Below are 19,205 nucleotides of genomic sequence, written 5' to 3'. Positions count from 1 at the left end.
GAGAGGAAGAAGCAGGCTCCCAGCGGAGGAGCCTGATGTGGGACTCGATCCCAGAACGCCGGGATCACGCCCTGAGCCCAAGGCAGACACTTAACTGCTGTGCCACCCAGGCGCCCCCCATTACATTTTTAAGTGAAAATATCTCCTAAGGAAATAGAAAAGGCTGTGAAGACTATAGTCCAACCTAAGAGACATGGAAAGGCCCACATTATAGAAAGCAAATTCCCATTCTCTTTCCCCAGTACTGAATAGCGGTAAAGACCAGAGCTGCATCTCCCTTCTTTCCCCCAAATTTTTATTACAAATATTTTTAAAGAAACAGAAAAGTTGAAAAAATACAATAAATATCCATCATGTTTTCTCACTCCCTTGATTCTCCACGTCCCATGTTGCTGTCTCCTTTATCTCATATCTATCTTTCTGTTCATCCCTCTATCATTGATCCATTCATCCTATTTGTTGTTTGATTCACCTCTCTCTTACTGACACAAGAACTTATTCAGATAATCTCAGTAGGTAATTAATCATTTCAATTTGCTCTGATTGTTCCATTTTAATTTGCTAATGAAATGAATATAAATGTGTCATGATTTTTTAATTATGTATTTATGAAAGGATGTATGTTATTGGTGACACAGAGAGTAGAATATTTATGACCACTACAACAAAAACTAATGATGTACTATATGTTGGCTAATTGACCATTATAAAAAAATAATAAAATGAAATAAAGGAAAATAATTCATATCTATTCTGTTCATTATTTTGCATATATACTCTAACATGCAAGTGATGAGGCAAATGTAAATAATTAAGCAATTAATGTTAATATACTTATATTGAATAGATATAATTGATGTGACATTACACAGTTGTTTTTTGTGTTTTAGTGATATCTAGGGATATCTGGAAGAGTTTTTAAATTAGCTAGGAACAGGTTAATATTGTTCTTTTTTATTTAAATAATGAAATAGGGACTGATACTATTCTAAACTTTATTCCCTACTGTATTTTCTGTAGCAGATATCATTTAAGGATAAGTAAATGTATAATTCTATTTTTAATGCAATTAATTTTTCCCTATGGAAAGAGCCAACTACATGGAAGACTTATTGCCAGATATCAGGCATAAAACAGTGATAACATTTAGATGTTGCTCTCAGGAATCCTGCAATTTATTTAGAAGATAAATTTAAATATACGTTGTACATATACGTAACATTGTATAAAAATGTCAGCTACTTGAAAGTGTGTTCTATGAGTGCAAATGAGAGGCAAATAAGCTAGGCTTTATTAACAGAGAGATACAGAGATAGTTTCCTGGGAAGTTAATACCTGCTTCAATTGAACTTAGTGGGTACGTGGATTTTCTTGATAAGAAGAAGAGTGTGCTCTGGGAGGATTATGAGAGAGAATAACCCCTACAGAGAATCACAATAATTCTAGGTAAGTTTCATCCCTGACAAAAAAGGGATTTCCAATTTTTCATCATAAACAAATCTGCCAATTAAACTTCACAAAAAATAAGGGAGGGTGTTTTCCATTTCAAAGACTACCTTACATTTGGAAATTTATTTATGTTTTTTATCACATTTTCTCATGTGGGAAGATGCCTATCTCCCATCTTTTACCCAAAACTCAGTAGAAACTCCTCAGAAAGTCTTTCTGGCAGATACTACAGACACATAGTGGAGAGAAAGGAAGAGAAAGGGAAAATGGCATTACTTGGATTAGGGATGTGGGACAAGGGGCAGCATGTGACCAATGTTTGCCCTGCCTGCATTCTGAACCAACTGAGAAATAAAACAATTTAAAGCAAGTATTTTACACAACTGGTAAATTATTGAACACTACATCTGAAACTAATGACTCATTTTAAGTTGGTTAATTGAATTTAAATTAAAAAAAAAAGAAAAAGAAAAAAGGAAGTTAGCATAAAAAATACAGCAAGTACTTTGTCTTAAATACACTTGTATTAAAAATAGAGCTGATTTGGAGGATGTTGCTTTCATCTGCATCAACTTTGCCTGTATTTTTATTTGTAATGAGATCTAGACATAATCCCCCCATCAGTCACAGTCAGGAATTTACTGCTATCCCATCTTTGCACGGGTGTTTACCCATGTCCAATTTGCGGCACAGAAGAACTAGCAGAACTGGAGCCCCGTAAAGGCAGCTGGCTGTAGGGTATAAGGAAGATTTCCCTTTTAATGAGAAAATCTTTAAATCCAACAGAGTCTCAGAGGAAGAAAATCTATGCACCATTTATTATCACCACTGCAACTCCCATCATCATTAATCACCACTACCACTTATTAATGTGATTACTATGTTATTCATTCTATTTAACACTACAGCCATATTAATTTATTTAAGCTTCATATAGACATTATGATATATGTACTACTAGCATCCATATTTTAAAGTGTAGGAAATTTGAGATCGCGAAGATTAAATCATATGAAAATGATTGTGTAATCAATACAAAGCCAACCCCGAAACCAGGTCTTCCCCTACACATGAGGGTCGGCAGGTTTTACCTAAAGATGCCCACGCCAGGAAGCTCCGTCCATTTAGAAGGCTTAGGCACTTAGTTCCCCAGGTTTACAGAAGAAGACTAAAAGTCTGGCATTCAAAGTATTCTAGATTATTACAGTAATCAGAAATATATGTCCACGTATCTAGCTACATATCAATGTATCTATTTCTATCTATTTATTTAAATCTTTAAAAAAAAGAGAAAAAATAGGATATGGAATTCCTGATATTTAACACATTCGTCTTATTATTTGACTCTCTACGGAATAGACTCCTGATATTAATAAGACTGCTTTACTTGCATACATATCAATAAGGGCCTTTTACATTACACTTACTGAGAGAAGGGAAACAGGACTTTGGTCTTTGAGAAAGGAAACTCAGATTCCAAGATAAAATACATTATATAGCATTGTAATTTTTTTCCCTTCCACTCAAGTTGATATATTAAATCTCCCAATTCTAAATGTGTTCTCTGAGACATCCTCAGTTGCTCTTTGTTTGATTTGGGCAGATCATTTGCCCTATGAGCTTCAGTGAAGATATCGTAAACAACATGAACATCAGACGCAAAATCAGTGGTGCGGTTGATGGCCCAGGGAAGTCCGTAATTGCAGACTGGTCAGAGAAGACTAATGACAGGAGAAGCAGTAGAAGAAGGGACAAAATGACTCATGTCTGATGTAATAGTTCCTTGGTCATCAATCAATCAATAGTTCATTCGTCATCAATGATTGTCAGTACTAATTTCACAGATTCTTTCCTAGGCTCTCAAAGAACAACAAGGAATTTAATTACACCGCTTGACATTGTTGCTAGTTCTTCAAGTTCATTTGGAAATGGAAATCCCAGGCTTACATTTGAAAGGCAACATTAAAATAACAACAATAATAATAATATTAAAATGACTTTTTATTTGTCAAATAGTAAATGGGGAATTATAGTTTATATTTATTTATCTTAATATCACGTAACTCCTGAAAAGTAGATATTATTATCCTGCTTTTTAAGATATGGAAATAACATCAGCTAAGCTGATATAACTTAGGCAATATCTGGGGGAATATGAAATTTTAGGGACAATCTGGGAAAATATGATTACTTCAGGTGATTCTGCAGCAGATATGGCCTGGGTAATACTCTATTAGCACGGCATTAAACCATACTGACTTAGAACTCTACTGTTCAAAAATGTGGGGCTAAGTAAGTTTCATCAACTTCATGCTGTGAAGACTGATGTTTCCCCTATACAATCTGTAATGTTTAGTCCCACAAAAGTACAATTAAACAATCACCACTATGACCCACGGACTCTTTTATTATTGGTTCCTGAAGCTAGTCCTCTAGTGACTGCAAACTCTCAAAGGCTATCATCTCTCTGTTCAGTGAGACTCCTTGAGAGGAACAAAAAGGGATATTCTCATTCATGGTCATTGACAGCCAACCCCATGGGGCATTAATTTTGCATAACCCTCCTGAAAAACCCATGGGCACCAGAGCAAGAAGTAAGAGACAGCCAGTTTGTCTTATCACCATCTGAAAGCTGAGTGCAAGCCAGGCAACAACCAGCCAGATGAAGAAATAGGATGACTATGTGAGACAGGCATTTCTACTCCAGAGCAAAACAGAGGAGGAATTAAAAATATTTAACAGTTTGCTAGTTTAGTGAGCAACAAATGGACTCCAACCACAGGACAGAAGCAGGGTCAGGAAGGGCTCTTGCTGTGCCATTCTTTACCTCAGAAGCTAAATTGTAGGGGCATCTAGAAGGTCTCCAATATAGGCTAAGGTGAGTAAAAGAAAGGTAGTTCTTAGGGAATTGAAAATGGAGGCTATTTATTGGGAAAAAAAAACAGAATTATTTAACCATAATATTTTATGGGGCCACCTGGGTGGCTCAGTCTGTTGAGTGTCTGCCTTTGGCTCAGGTCATGATCCCAGGATCCTGGGATCCAGCCCAGCATAGGGATCCCTGCTCAGTGGGGAGTCTGCTTCTCCCTCTCCCTCTGCTGCTACCCCTGCTTATGCGCGCGCTCTCTCTCTGTCAAATAAGTAAATAAAATCTTTAAAAAAACCCATAATATTTTATAGACTTACTGGTGCATGCAGCTGAACAAAATATTTTGGCAATTTAAAAGATATTTAAGACCAAAAATAATGATAAATGAAGTAGGTTAAATTCTGAAATAATGCATAAATTTTGCGGCTGCTATAGAAATGTATCTGAGAGACGTGGCTGGATGCTTTGTTTGAACTTCATAAAGTAAGAGTAACAAAGATCAAATAAAACTAAAAATCAAGGTTTAAGTGGTCCAAAATGTTCATATTTGCTTTTGCATATCAGTCTGATTACATTCACAGAAATTGATTTGTACTAGGTTCAGTAAGTGTTTTCAATCTAAAATAGCAATATGCTTTTATAAAGGGTTTTATGTAAAAAAAAAAAAATTCCAGTGAAGAGAAAGAATAAGCCTGATAGGGCAAAAGATGTTTCAGAGACATAATCAGGGCAATAACTTTCTAGCTTTTATTTGAAAAGCAGCCTCTTTTGTTCTTATTTATCTGCTTAGTGAAAGTATAAACAAAATAAGCACATGGTATGTTTCCAGCAATTACTAGGTGGTGTTTATGCAGTGAGAATAAATGAGATATGCAGCAAAATATCACAATTTCAGGTTCTCTTCATTCTTTCCCTAGGGAAAGCCTACTCTTCCCCTTTTGAATTTTGAGATTAAAACAAATTACCAGCAAATTCTACCTCCTCACCCCCATACCTGAATCTGGCACAAGGTTTCCTACTATAGATTGTCGTAAGATATGGGTCACATATTTTAGGGGCAAACAAAGAGTATTTTTTTATGCTCAACCTATTGAAAATAACGTTGACAACACTTAAATTACAGCAAGTTTAGTGACTGAAAATGTTAGTTCAAAATAAAACCAGTTTCCACCCAACTACTTTCCTCCTCCTTGGAATCCCAGGGCTGGAGGCTGCTCATGTCTGGATCTCCATCCCCTTTTGCCTGGTCTACCTACTGGCTCTGATGGGGAATTGTGTCCTTGTGTTCATCATCAAGATGGACCCCAGTCTTCATGAGCCCATGTATCTCTTCCTCTGCATGCTCTCTCTGAATGACTTGATGCTTGGCACCACTGCCCTTCCCAAGATTCTGGTTCAATGACAGAGAAATTAGCTTTAAAGCTTGCCTCACCCAGATATTCCTCATCCACTCTCTGTCCACCATGGAGTCGGGATTTTTATTGGCCATGGCCTTTGACCGATATGTGGCCATCTGCAACCCTCTCAGGCACTCCACCATCCTTACACATGGAGTGATCATGGCTTTGAGTTTGGCCATTGTCCTGCGTGGAATTATCCTGCTGACTCCTCATCCTTTCTTACTGATGAGGCTTCCCTACTGCAAAACCAACATCATCACCCATACCTACTGTGAATTTATGGCCCTGATCAAACTGGCCTGTGCCACAGACTCTATGGCTTAATCCTTGCCTTCCTTTCAGGTGGGTTGGACTTCATATTGATAATCTGCTCTTATATTCTCATTCTTCATGCTGTATTTCAACTCCCATCAAAGGAGGCTAGACTCAAGATCTTAAGCACATGTAGCTCTCATGCTTGGGTCATCTTAGTGTCCTACATTCCTGCCTTTTTCTCCTTCATCACCCACAGATTTGGTCAGAACATAGCTCCGCATATCCACATCTTTATAGCCAACATTTATCTTCTTATCCCTCCAATGATGAACCCTATCATCTACGGTGTCAAAACCAAAAATATCCGGGACAGGTTTCTTAAAGTCTTTAAAAACACATATGTTTGAGTTTGTAAGGTGTTTTTAGTTAACCAGCAAGGAAGGCAGATACCACGGAATTATGGCCTTGTTTATATTCAAGTAAAACACTATTACTTAAGAAGACAGAAATTTCCCAGGTGACTGCTGGGCCATACTTACTATAAAAATTTGTAATTAATATATGGAATGCAGTAGGTCCCAACAATTATACACTATTTTGTGAAAGACTTTACTATATTTAGTACAGGGCCATTTCTGATTTTCTGTTCCCAACACAAATTTCCCAATACCTAGAATCAAGTTCAAGGTACATAAGTTACTTAGTATGTTTCTTCAATGACAAATGTTTTCTCATTCCATCATTCCTTAGCACAGGCACACTCAACCTGGAGTGGCTAATACACTGATGTCAGTATCTGTCAGTATAGTATAGTCAGCATTTTTTGTCTTGCTTGTAACAGTTAATAATCTAGGAACTGACAGTAGAAAAACTGAAAGGGCAAAGTGTGTCTCTGAAGTTAAATATGCTTCCATTTTAAAGAAACTGGACCTATAATTGAGGCTTAACTTATCATATATTGTTTTGTTTTGTTTTAGCTTATCATATATTCTTCAATTTTGTGTAATCAACGTAGAGGTCAGCTCTACGTATAAGTTGAGCTCTTCTGTATATATCTGCTTGTGCCACAGCTAGAATTTAAGAGCTGTTTTGCTTCAAGAATAATATATACCTTAAAAATTCTTAGTTTGGGAAAAAGTATAAAACAAAGGGAAAGGAACAGAAACAGAAAATTACAGTAGTCAGCTGAAAATCTGCATACAATTTTCCCATCCAACAGGACTGTTATTCATCAAAATGACTATTTCAGACTGAGGTTAGTTTTGAGGAGAAATGCAGCATGTTATTAAATTGGCTTTATATGATATAGATCAACTTATTCACAATGTCCATATGGCAATGACTACCTAGTTTTTCTGATAATGCAATTGAAATATTTTTGGGGGGCACCTGGGTGGCGCAGTCGTTAAGCATCTGCCTTTGGCTCAGGGTGTGATCCCAGCGTTCTGGGATTGAGCCCCGCATCAGGCTCCTCCGCTGGGAGCCTGCTTCTTCCTCTCCCGCTCCCCCTGCTTGTGTTCCCTCTCTCACTGGCTGTCTCTCTCTCTGTAAAATAAATAAATAAAAAATCTTAAAAAAAAAAAGAAATATTTTTTTGGAAAATTTAAACACTGAAAAGGTAAAAGGAAGACATTTGTTTAGAAGTGTAAATCCAGGGGCGCCTGGGGGGCACAGACTCAGTTAAGCGTCTGACTCGGTTTTGGCTCAGGTCATGATCTCAGGGTTGTGAGATCAAGCTCATGTCAGGCTAGAAGCTCAGCACAGAATTAAGAAGATTCTCTCTCTCTCTACCCCTCCCAACCAAAATACATAAATAGATCTTTAGAAAAAAAAAGAAGTGTAAATCCAATAAACTGACAACAAACACAACAGACACTTAGTCTTTCTTTCATGAAACTGTGGTCTAGAATGTACATAAATTTTATAATTTTCCATAATGTCGACAGTAAACTTACTTTTCTTACTGTAGAAATTACATTTTATTTTTTCTGCCATTCCCTATATATTCATAAAAGTCTCTCTCAAGTTAACTAGTGTGACCAAATTGTCAATCCTTTTATATTTTCCACATTTTTATTTGTAGTTGAAAGAAATATTAGGAAAAAAAAATACTAGAATCAAGAAGATGTAGGTGGTTTTAAAAACTACTGAAAATGGAATATATATTTTAAGTGATATTCCACACTACTCAAATTTTACTTTATGACTGTGAATGACTGTTAAGAATAATGTCAATGTCAATATCTAATCCTTTTTGATTTCCACAGAATATTCATTAGTATAGATATATTGGTCCTTATTAAACTGTCTGTTGCTAGGCATTCTTTTAAAAAAAAAATCAGAGATCACTTATTATCTATCTACCCAATTATGTAAACTTTATTTTTTAGAACAGTTTTAGGCCCAAAGCAAAATTGAGAGGAGGGTACAGAGAGTTCCCACAGGTTCTCTGACCCCACATACATATAGCGTACTCTACTATCAATATCTCTCATGAAGGTGATGCATTTGTTATAGTCAGTTAACTTACAGTAGCACATCACTATTACTCGAAGTCCACAGTTTGCATTAGGGTTAACCCTTGGTGTTGTCCATTCGCTGTGTGTTGGCAAATGTATCATGACATGTAACATGTATCCTTTGTTCTAGTATCATACAGAACAATTTTTACTGCAGTAAAAATCTTCTGTCCTCTACCTATTCATCCTTCTCTTTCCCCAGCCATTGAAACCACTGATTTTTTTACTGTCTCCCTAGTTTTACATTTTCCAGAATGTCAGAGAGTTGCAATCATGTAGTATGTAGCCTTGGCTTCTTTCATTTAATAATATGCATTCGAGGTTCCTTTATGTTATTTCATGGCTTGACATGTTATTTATTTTTAGTGTTGAATAATATTCTACTATCTGAATGTACCATGATGATGATGATGATGATAATGGTGAGGATGATTTTGTACCACAGATTATTTATTCATTCACCTACTAGAGAACATCTTGTTTGCTCCCAAGTTTTGACAATTAAGAATAAAGTTGTTATAAACATTCATGTGCATATTTTTGTGTGGGCATAACTTTTCCACTCCTTTGGGTAAATACTAAGGATACCAATTGCTGACTCCTATGGTAAGAATATGTTTAGTTTCGTAAGAAATCACCAAACTGTCTTCCAAATGGAGTGTACAATTTTGCATTTCGACAAGCAATGAATAAGAGTTCCCACTGTTCCACATAATAACAGATGATGTTGCACATTTTTCATATGCTGCTAGCCATCTGTATATCTTCTTTGCTGAGATGTCTATTTAAATAGTGTTGATCATTTTCTTCTCATTGAGTTTCAAGAATTCCTTATATATTTTGTGTAACAATCTTTTACCAGATATGTCTTTGCAAATATTTTCTCCCACTTTGTGACTAGTCAGCTTATTCTCTTGACCATGTCCTTCATAGAACAAAAGTTTTAAATTTTAATTAGAGTCTAATTAATAAATTATTATTTCATGTTTGGTGCCTTTGGTATTGTAAATACTGATCACCAAAGCAACGTCATCTATATGTTCTCCTATGTTATCTTTAAGGAAGCTTTAGTTTTGCATTTTACTTTTAAATCTGTGATCCATTTAGAGCTCATTTTTGTGAACAGTTATAATGTGTGTGTCTAGAATTTTTTTGATAGAATTCAATTTATATTCAAGTTTATACTTAAGTTTATTTATATTATACATATTTAAGCTTATGCCTGTAAGTATTGTTATATTAATGACTATTGTAAATATTTTCTGATTCTATTTATTTTTTGTTTATTTTTTAAAGATTTTATTCTTAAGTAATCTCTACACCCAAAGTAGGGCTCAAACCCACAACCCCAAGATCAAGAGTCACGTGCTCTACTGACTGAGACAGTCAGGTTCCCCTATTCCCTCCTTTAAAATCAGGTTTATTGAGATAAAATTTATGCAGTGTAAATTTCATCCTTTTAGTGGGTAGTTCTATGAGTTTGTTTGTTGTTTGTTTGTTTTTAAGTAGGCTCCATGCCCAAGGTGGGGCTTGAGCTCATGACCCTGAGATCCAGAGTCACATACTCTACCAACTGAGCTAGCCAGGAACCCCTTTGCTTCTATTTATAGGCAAATTCTGAATCACTGTATTATTTGAATTACTTATATTACTTGTATTATGTTACATTTCAGTTCAAAGTTATATGCATATTGAACATTCTTTAATGAGATGAGCCATTTTAAAGAAATGTATAGTCCATACAGAATTGCTCTCTTTTGAATTACTTGTAGATACCCTTTCACTAAATTTTCTGTTTAATCGTGTGAATTGATTTCTCTTCCATGATCTTTGTACATTGGGGAGTTTACCATTTCCTGTGCAAGATATTTGTTCTTCAAATCATTTTTTAAAAATCATGATTGTGTTTTCTTTTGCTGTAATTGTTAAAAAATAATTTCTTAATAGTTAGGTGCTTCTATATTTTCATTTGATAATTCCTGTTTTAGTTTTTTATAACTAACTAGCAAGATAAGAAGATAGGTATCTATCTATCTATCTATGCATGTATAGTAGAGAGTATAGATTATGATATACGGAATTAAATTCTATAATACAATATAGGATATTGTATGTACTAAACCATTTGTTGTTGTTTTTTATACATTTAAGTTTTCAGAATAATTTAGCTGAACCTTATTTTACATATGTACTTTGGGGTATTTTTGCATATAAATAACCTGCTGTTCTGGCACTATTAGTCACACAAAATAAATTTACCCCACTAGTTTGGAGAACCATATTCATCATATACAAAATTGCCATGTATATTGAGATTTATCATAGGGCTCTTTATATTTTGTTGTTCTTGTTGGTAGCGGTGGTCCTATTTAACAAAGCATAGCCTACTTCAAGATAAGATATTTCTATGTTTTCCTCTAAAAGCAATATTTTCTAATTCACTAATTGTACAAACAATATAAAGTTGTTTGTTTTGGGAGGATGGTGTAATATTGCATGGACATACATATTTCCTTTATATGGCTACCTATTCTTTGTTGGAAACTCCATTCTATCCACACATTGTTATAGATCATATGTGGGTTTCTTTTTTCCCCCATTTTTTTTTGTTTGTTTTTTTGTTGAGATACAATACAGATAATATAAAATTTACCGTAACCATTTTTAAGTGTATAGTTCAATGGAATTAATACATTCACATTGTTTGCAGCCATCAACACTACACATTCTATGCTGCTTTTTATCCTGTAGAGCTAAAATTCTATGCCTATGAAATAATAACTCCTCACTTGTTCCTTCACCCAGCTCCTGGAAACAACCAAATATATGATTTTTTTTCCTTTTGTTTCCTATGCCTTTGGTTTCTTATTTAGTAAATCATGGCTAAATCTGATGTCATGAGGCTTTTTCCTGATATTTTCTCCTAAGAGTTTTCTAGTTTTAGGTCTTTGATCTATTTTGAGTCAATTTTCATTTATGGTGTTAGGTAAGGATTCAACTTCATTCTTTTGCACATGGATACCCAATATTCTCAGCACTGTTTGTTGAAAAGCCTGTCCTTTCTTCATTGAATGGTGTTACCATGATTTCACGGTAGTGAATGAATAAGAAACACATATTTTAGGGTTGTGAACTAATAATGATATATATACCTGCCACCAGTTTCTGACACAGGGGTCATAAAACTTGTAAATGTCTAAGTGATCTGAGCATTAGGAACAACTTTTGTTCTAATGCGATGACTCAACGTGGGCTCCTGGATAGACACTGGTCACCAGAAAGACCAAACCATAACTAGAAGCTTGGAAGTTTCATCCCTAAACCCCAGCCATTTTTCCAGATAGAGGAGAGGGGCTGAAAAAGGAGTTAGTCATTGATCATGCCTAAGCGAGGAAGTCTACATAAAAATGCCAAGTAGATTGGGTTTGGAGAGCTTCCAGGTTGGTGAGCACCTCATCCAGCTATCAGGAGGGTGATGCACTCCAACTGCACAAGGACAAAGCTCTTGTGCTCAGGACCTTCCCAGACCTTGTCCTATGCATCGCTTCATCTGGCTGTTCATCTGTATCCTTTATTGTATCCTTTAATAAACTAGTAAACATAGTAAGTGTTTCTCTGAGTTCTGCCACCCACGCTAGCAAATTAATCAAAAATAAAGAAGATAAATTTGCAACTTCTGACTTAGAGCCCATCAGTCAGAAGCACAGATGACAGCCTAGATTTGTGATTGGCATCTGAAGTGGAATGGGAGCGATCTCGTGAGACAGCCCTAACTTGTGGGACCTGATGCTATCTCTAGGTGGATGGTGTCAGCATTGAGTTACATATAGGACACCCAGATGGTGTTGCAGAATAGCTACATGGGGGAAACCACCCCCACATCTGATGTCAGAAGTGTTGTGAGTGAGGTGGTGGTGTAAGAGTAAAGGAGAAATAGAGGAGGGAGGACTGAGTTTTTCCTAACACAAAGATTAAATTCCATTTGGTTATAGTGTGTACTCCTTTTTACTATGCTGCTGAAGTTGGTTTGATGGAAAGTTATGGAGGATTTGTGCATCAATGTTCATAACAGATATTGTCTATAGTTTTCCCGTATCTTCTAGAACACCATATGTGACTTTGTTTTATCTTTATTCTGTTTCACTGATCTGTTTTTCTGTCTCTGAACTGATAGCACACTGTCTTAATTATCCTAGCTTTTAATTGTTCTATTATCTTGTATTGAATGCCCTCTAAGCACCTCAAGGGGGCAATCAAATCTTTTGCCTTTAGTGTAATGCTTACTCTAGGGTTACTTATTTATGTTTTGAATATACTTTTATTGGATTGAGAACACCTCATTGTAAACTTAATTTCTGGACTATGCTAAGATATTTTAGTTTTAGTCATGAATGGCTATTGAATTTTAACAAATGCCTTTTCTACACGTAATGATATAATTATATTTTTTCCCTTTTTCATTATATTCACTGATCATCAGATATTAAACCAAACGTATTTCTGGGATAAATTTAATTGACAATATTTTGTTTATCATTAATGTTGAGAAGTCTTCTACCAAGAATAATTTATATTTATATGCCTATCTGGGTAATCTATCTTTTTATTCTATCTGCTTTTGAGATCTCTGTGAGTTCTGAAACTCTTGATTTTTTAAAAAAACTTATTTGTATTGAGAGACAGTTGATGCATAACAGTGCATTAGTTTAAGGTATACAGTTGTTAAGTTGGCACATTTATATATCGCAGTGTGATTACCACTGTAGCATTAGCTAACACCTTTAATCATATTTTTTAACATTTCTTATTTTTATCTTATTTTTTATATTTTTGTTATCTTATTCCATTTTTTTTTTGGTGTTAGGAACACTTAAAATCTAATCTCTTAGCTACTTTGAAGTTTATAATGCAGCATTTTTGTCTATAATCATTATGTCGTTCATTAGATCTCCAGGACATATTACTGTTGCAATTTTCCCTTGACTTTTTGTTAATTTTTAAGAGTTACTGCTGCCTTTTTTTATTCATTTCAAAGCCTCACTCAAATCAAATTTCATTATCAACTGACATCATGTGATGGAGTAATTGTGAGAGTAATTGTGTATTCCCTCTGGCAACATTTATATTTCTCAGAAGGTAAGGAAACACCTGTTGCAGGTTTTGAGCCCCTGGGACTGCCCCCAGTGGAGCTATAAAATCTGAAATTAGCCTTTCATGTGGGAATAATTCAAATCTCTGAGTTCCTGGCTTTGATTCAACAACACAATTAATCTGGAAGGATAAACAACTCATCCATGTATACTCAAGCCTAAGAAGTGAAAGAGGCAGTGATGAGGGGACTGTAGTGTATTAGTGTGAGGAAGAGCTTTCCAGAGCTAAGGAACAAATACTCAAAATTACTTTGGACTCTTGAGATCCAGCTGTGCTGCACATAAACTTAGGGCATGAAGACAAGGCGGTCCCTCTGAAGAGAAGTTAGAGACTTCTCTGGATTGCCTCATGGTTGACAGGTAAATCAGTGTACCCAGCACAAAGAACTAGCCATTTATAAGGCTAGATGAGGAAGTTCTTGAAGTCTTCCTCAACTATCCTTTGGAAATTCCAGTCCACAAGTCAGCTGGTACCAACTTGGGAAAAGGAAGTGTATGCAGGTATATTCTCTGGGCTCAGGAGTAATTTAGTAAGAAATAACATACTCGTCGTTAGTTTCACAGTGAGTTAGTTTCACAGGGAACATCGGCCATTAACAGAGATGTTGGAATAGAAAGTTTAGGATTATTTTATGGATTTTGCATGAGCCCTATTAGTCAATCCATTAAACCACGGTTACAAAACAAAAGAAATAAGAATGTACATCCTTATTGCTTCTGAATATGCTGTGAGAATCCTTTATGATAAAATCTGTGAAAACCTTTAACATGAGCGTTCTCTTTATTTTTATTGCATATTGTAGTGGAACAGAGGTGTAGTCTTGGAGTGAAACTAGGGTGTGTTTTCCCCTACAGCATGCTGATTGTGTGACTTCAGAGGAATGTTTAGCTTATGTAAAGTTTAAGTTGCTTCTTTTATACATTGAGAATAATGGTGGCCTCACCAGATTTTATACAAGTCAGCAATTGGGCACTGGAAATGACATATGCATTTTGTGTGGTACATATTATGATATCAAAAGGTAGTAACTGTTACTACTTTCAAATGTTGATGATGTTTGATTGATTTAGAGCTCATCAGTCCTTCTCTCCCAAAGTGTATTCTTTTTTTTTTTTTTTAAAGATTTTATTTATTTATTTGACAGAGATAGAGACAGCCAGCGAGAAAGGGAACACAAGCAGGGGGAGTGGGAGAGGAAGAAGCAGGCTCATAGCAGAGGAGCCTGATGTGGGGCTCGATCCCATAACGCCGGGATCACGCCCTGAGCCGAAGGCAGATGCTTAACCGCTGTGCCACCCAGGCGCCCCCCAAAGTGTATTCTAATTTCTTAGGTGTGGTAAGAAGCTCGTGTACCCAGTTAACACCACAGTATAAATTTGATATAAAGAAAGATTTAATGACTTAATGAGTAATGTACAGAATTGTGGAATTGCTATGTCATCCACCTGAAACTAATATAATATTGTATATCAATTACACTTCAATCATAATAAAAAGAGGCTGTGTTCTTTAGCAAGTAACTTCCCCTCTCTAGGAACTGTGTTAAACAAATTTAATGGTTATCCTTTGGGGAAATATATATATATGGATATATATATGGATATATATATATATGGATCTATATATGGATCTATATATGTACACACACATGCACACACACAAGTGTATATATACACACATATTTACACAAATTATATATTTGTATATATGTATATATACATTACACATTTACATTTATATATATTACACATAGATATACACACAAATCTAATAGTTATCCTTTCAGGATATACATATATATATACATATACATATATATATATACACACATGCACACACATGAATTACCATGAAAACATGGGCAATCTTTCCAAGTCACATTTTTCTAGGGATCCCAGAAAATCCAGCATACTTTTTTGGGGTGTGTCAATGACTTTGTTGCGTTTTAAAGCTATTATACATTTAAGTGATCAGATGCTTGTTCTTTTATGGCCAAAAATTCACCAGGGCAGCAAATTTCAAAAGTATTGTCATTCAAAGCATTGTAAGTAGGGAGAGCTTATTATTCCTTCATGTCTTGTTTTCAAACATCTCTATTTAGAATTTACCTCATGCAAAGAGTCTCCAGGACCATAATTATTTTGGAGGGGTGCTTTTCAGTGAGTGCAATGTTACAGGTTTCCCCCTATTGCCTTGTTAATGTGAGGAACTTGAGTTATTTATCAAAACTTTTTTTTAATGTTTTTTTATTATGTTAGACACCATACAGTATATCCCTGGTTTTTGATGTAAAGTTCGATGATTCATTAGTTGCATATAACACCCAGTGCACCATGCAATACGTGCCCTCCCCACCACCCATCACCAGCCTATCCCCTTCCCCCACCCCCCTCCCCTCTGAAGCCCTCAGTTTGTTTCTCAGAGACCAAACTTTTGCTCAGCCTGGTTATCACAGACAGAAAGAGAATACTTAGTGTCAGGCAGAACACTGTGGAGCTTCTCAGCCTAAGGAGACACTCTGTACCCCAGCTAGTTCTTAATAAGATTAATAGCTGGCAGTGAGTAATGCAGTACTTGTAATTTCAGAGAAGCTCATCGAGGAGGACTTAAAATATGAATAAATTTGCTCAGTTGCATTTTTACACTAAATAATTTTATGGTATATTTATTAGAGTATATGTGCATTTGACTGCTCCAGGCATAAAGGAGAGAAAAAAGAAAGCAAGAATATATCTTCATGTAGCCAGAATCACCATGCTTGACTTGAATTCTACTGTATTCACCAATCCTATTACCTTCTTCCCGATGGGCATACCTGGTCTAGAAGACTTGCATATTTGGATATCCATCCCATTCTGCTCAATGTATATTGTTGCCCTCATGGGAAACATACTCATCCTTTTCATCATCAAAACTGAGACTGTTCTCCATGAGCCCATGTTCTATTTTCTTTCCATGTTGGCCATCACAGACCTCATCTTGTCAACCTCCACTCTTCCCAAGATGTTGGGTGTATTCTGGTTCAATTATCATGAAATCAGCTTCCATGCCTGCGTTACTCAGATGTTTTTCATCCATGCTTTCTCTGGGGTGGAGTCAGGGCTTCTTGTGGCCATGGCACTCGACCAGTATGTGGCAATCTGCAATCCACTGAGACACTCATCCATTCTTACCAATTCTGTGGTGGCTTGGGTTGGCATGGTGGCTCTTTTACGTGGGTTAGTACTAATGACACCACATCCCTTCCTGGTGAGGAGATGGCCGTACTGCCAGTCCACTGTAGTCCCCCACACATACTGTGAGCACATGGCTGTGGTGAAATTGGCTTGTGCTGACATTTCCATCAATAGTCTTTATAGTTTGGTGGTCATTATCTTAATCATTGGGACTGATGTGACATGTATCTCTCTGTCTTATGTACAGATACTTCGTACCGTATTTAATCTCCCTTCCAAAGATGCCAGGTTGAAGACCCTCAGCACTTGGGGGTCCCATGCATGTGTCATCCTCACCTTCTACATCCCTGCTCTTTTCTCCTTCCTCACCCACCATTTTAGTAAGCATATACCACGCCATACCCACATCCTGCTGGCCAACATGCACTTGTTGGTACCCCCTATGCTGAACCCTATCATCTATGGAGTAAGGACTAGACAGATCCGAGAATGTGTTCTACGATTATTCATGACTAAAATCAGCTGAGAATTCTGGGTCCTATTTTCTACTTATTCCCATCCTCCTATAATTCTTTGGTGTACAGTTGTTGGATTCCAGCTTTAGCAAGACCAAATATTAGAATTTTAATTCTTCCACTTACTATTTCTATAAGTGGAAATTATATTTGATTTATCTAACAAGCATCTGTAAAACAGATATAATAGTACCTATGTCATAAGTTAATGGTTACAAAGTGTTTAGCACTATTTCTAGGATATTTTAGTACTTAATAAAGGTAAGATTATTTCAGTGTGTGAAATTATTCTGCTGTGTGTTATGGGTTTGCTCAGTGTCTTTATGAAACACTTATTAGTTTATCTTACAAAATTAACCAGATAAGAACATCCATCTAACCATTATTTTTTTTAATGGAGAAATTTTAGACTAGGTAATCCAAATGGCAATCTGAATTGGGTTGATTTGTACTCTCACTGTAGCCATAAGAGAAAGCTGGTGAAAAGTGGGCAGAAGAAAAAAATGTTGGGTAAGCCCTAGGGTTTCACTTTGCAACTTACAGAAGGATGCATTGTAAGAGCTCTCTTGAGAATGAATATGGATTGTAAAGTGAGTCATTTCCACTGCTATTACAAACATTGAGTATTTTTCAAACTTCTAAAACTTTCAAAGAAACAGAACTCTTACTCCTGAAATGAGCAAGTAAAACAAAATGATGACTGATTTTGCATTTATCTATCCACTCAGTATCTAGCAAGCCTCTGTAATGTGCCTAGCACTTACATGGGCATAGAAGACATGAGGGTAAACAAATGAAGCAGAATTACTTCCTTTAGTGGAGTTTATAACCAATAAAGAAAGATGGTAAATGAAAGTAATTAATGTATACTTACTACCATATAGCCTTTTTCTAGTAATATCTAATAATATAAATTTTAGTTTAACTTATTATTTAAAGATTTTTTTGAAAGAAAGAGAGAGAGCACAAGAGGGGGGACGGTCAGAGGGAGAAACAGACTCCCCATTGAGGAGGGAGCCAATGTGGCGCTCAATCCCAGACTCCAAGATCATGACCTGAGCCGAAGGCAGTCGCTTTACCAACTGAGTCACCCAGGCGCCTTGTCGGATCTATTTTTTAGTTGTATCCCACACCTTTTGATTGTTAATTTTCTATTTGTACTATTGGATATTAAAAGAGGAACTTTAAATTCTCCAAATATAATAGTGCATTTGACTATATGTTCTTTCATTCCCTCAGTTTTCCTTCATATAATTTGAAGCTCTGCACTTAAGTGCATATGCGTTTAGTATGGTTATGTTTTCCTGGAGAATACATTCTATATATAATATGACATATTTTTCTGACTCTTTGCAATATTTTTTCCTCATCTTTGGTTTTTATCAATTCCGTGTGTTTTTCCTACATATATGCATTTCTTTTAGTTTACTTCTTTAGGGATCATGGAGTCTTAAAAATCTGTAAATTTATATCTTTTACCAAGTTTGAAAATGATTGCCTATTGTTTCATTAAATATATTTCTCTGCCCAATATCTTTTTCTTCTCCTTCTGGGATCCCAGTGACATGAATATTAGAGATTTTTATATGCGCTCCACATCCCTAAGGCTCTGTTCATGACTTTAATATTTTTTTTCTACTCTTCAGATTGAATCATTTTTTTCTTAATCTGTTTTCAAGTTTACACTTTCCTCTCTCATCTTCATTCTTCTATTGAGTTCATCTGATGAATTTCAGATGTTAAGACTTTTACATGTAAAATTACATTGTTCTTTTTTAATACTTTCTGTTTTCTCTGCTGAGGACCTTTCACATAATTCAATAGTGTTTACTTTTAAGTCATGAAGTATAGTTGTAATAACTGCTTTAGAG

General features: G+C 35.7%; 1 protein-coding gene and 1 pseudogene across 1 annotated transcript; both read left to right on the top strand.

The window, feature by feature from the left end:
* Positions 1-5,459: 5,459 nt before the first annotated feature.
* Positions 5,460-6,380, top strand: LOC109491224 (annotated as a pseudogene).
* A 10,017-nt stretch (positions 6,381-16,397) lies between these two features.
* Positions 16,398-17,345, top strand: LOC100474511 (olfactory receptor 52E4). Its single transcript, XM_019793524.2, has one exon. The coding sequence runs from the start codon at positions 16,398-16,400 to the stop codon at positions 17,343-17,345; it is 948 nt and encodes a 315-aa protein (XP_019649083.2).
* Positions 17,346-19,205: the final 1,860 nt, after the last annotated feature.

The sequence above is a fragment of the Ailuropoda melanoleuca genome, chromosome 8 (genome assembly GCF_002007445.2).
Source record: "Ailuropoda melanoleuca isolate Jingjing chromosome 8, ASM200744v2, whole genome shotgun sequence".
NCBI classification, from domain to species: Eukaryota; Metazoa; Chordata; class Mammalia; order Carnivora; family Ursidae; genus Ailuropoda; species Ailuropoda melanoleuca.
Note: the sequence above shows the minus strand (reverse complement) of the source record. Positions and strands in the feature narration are given on the sequence as shown.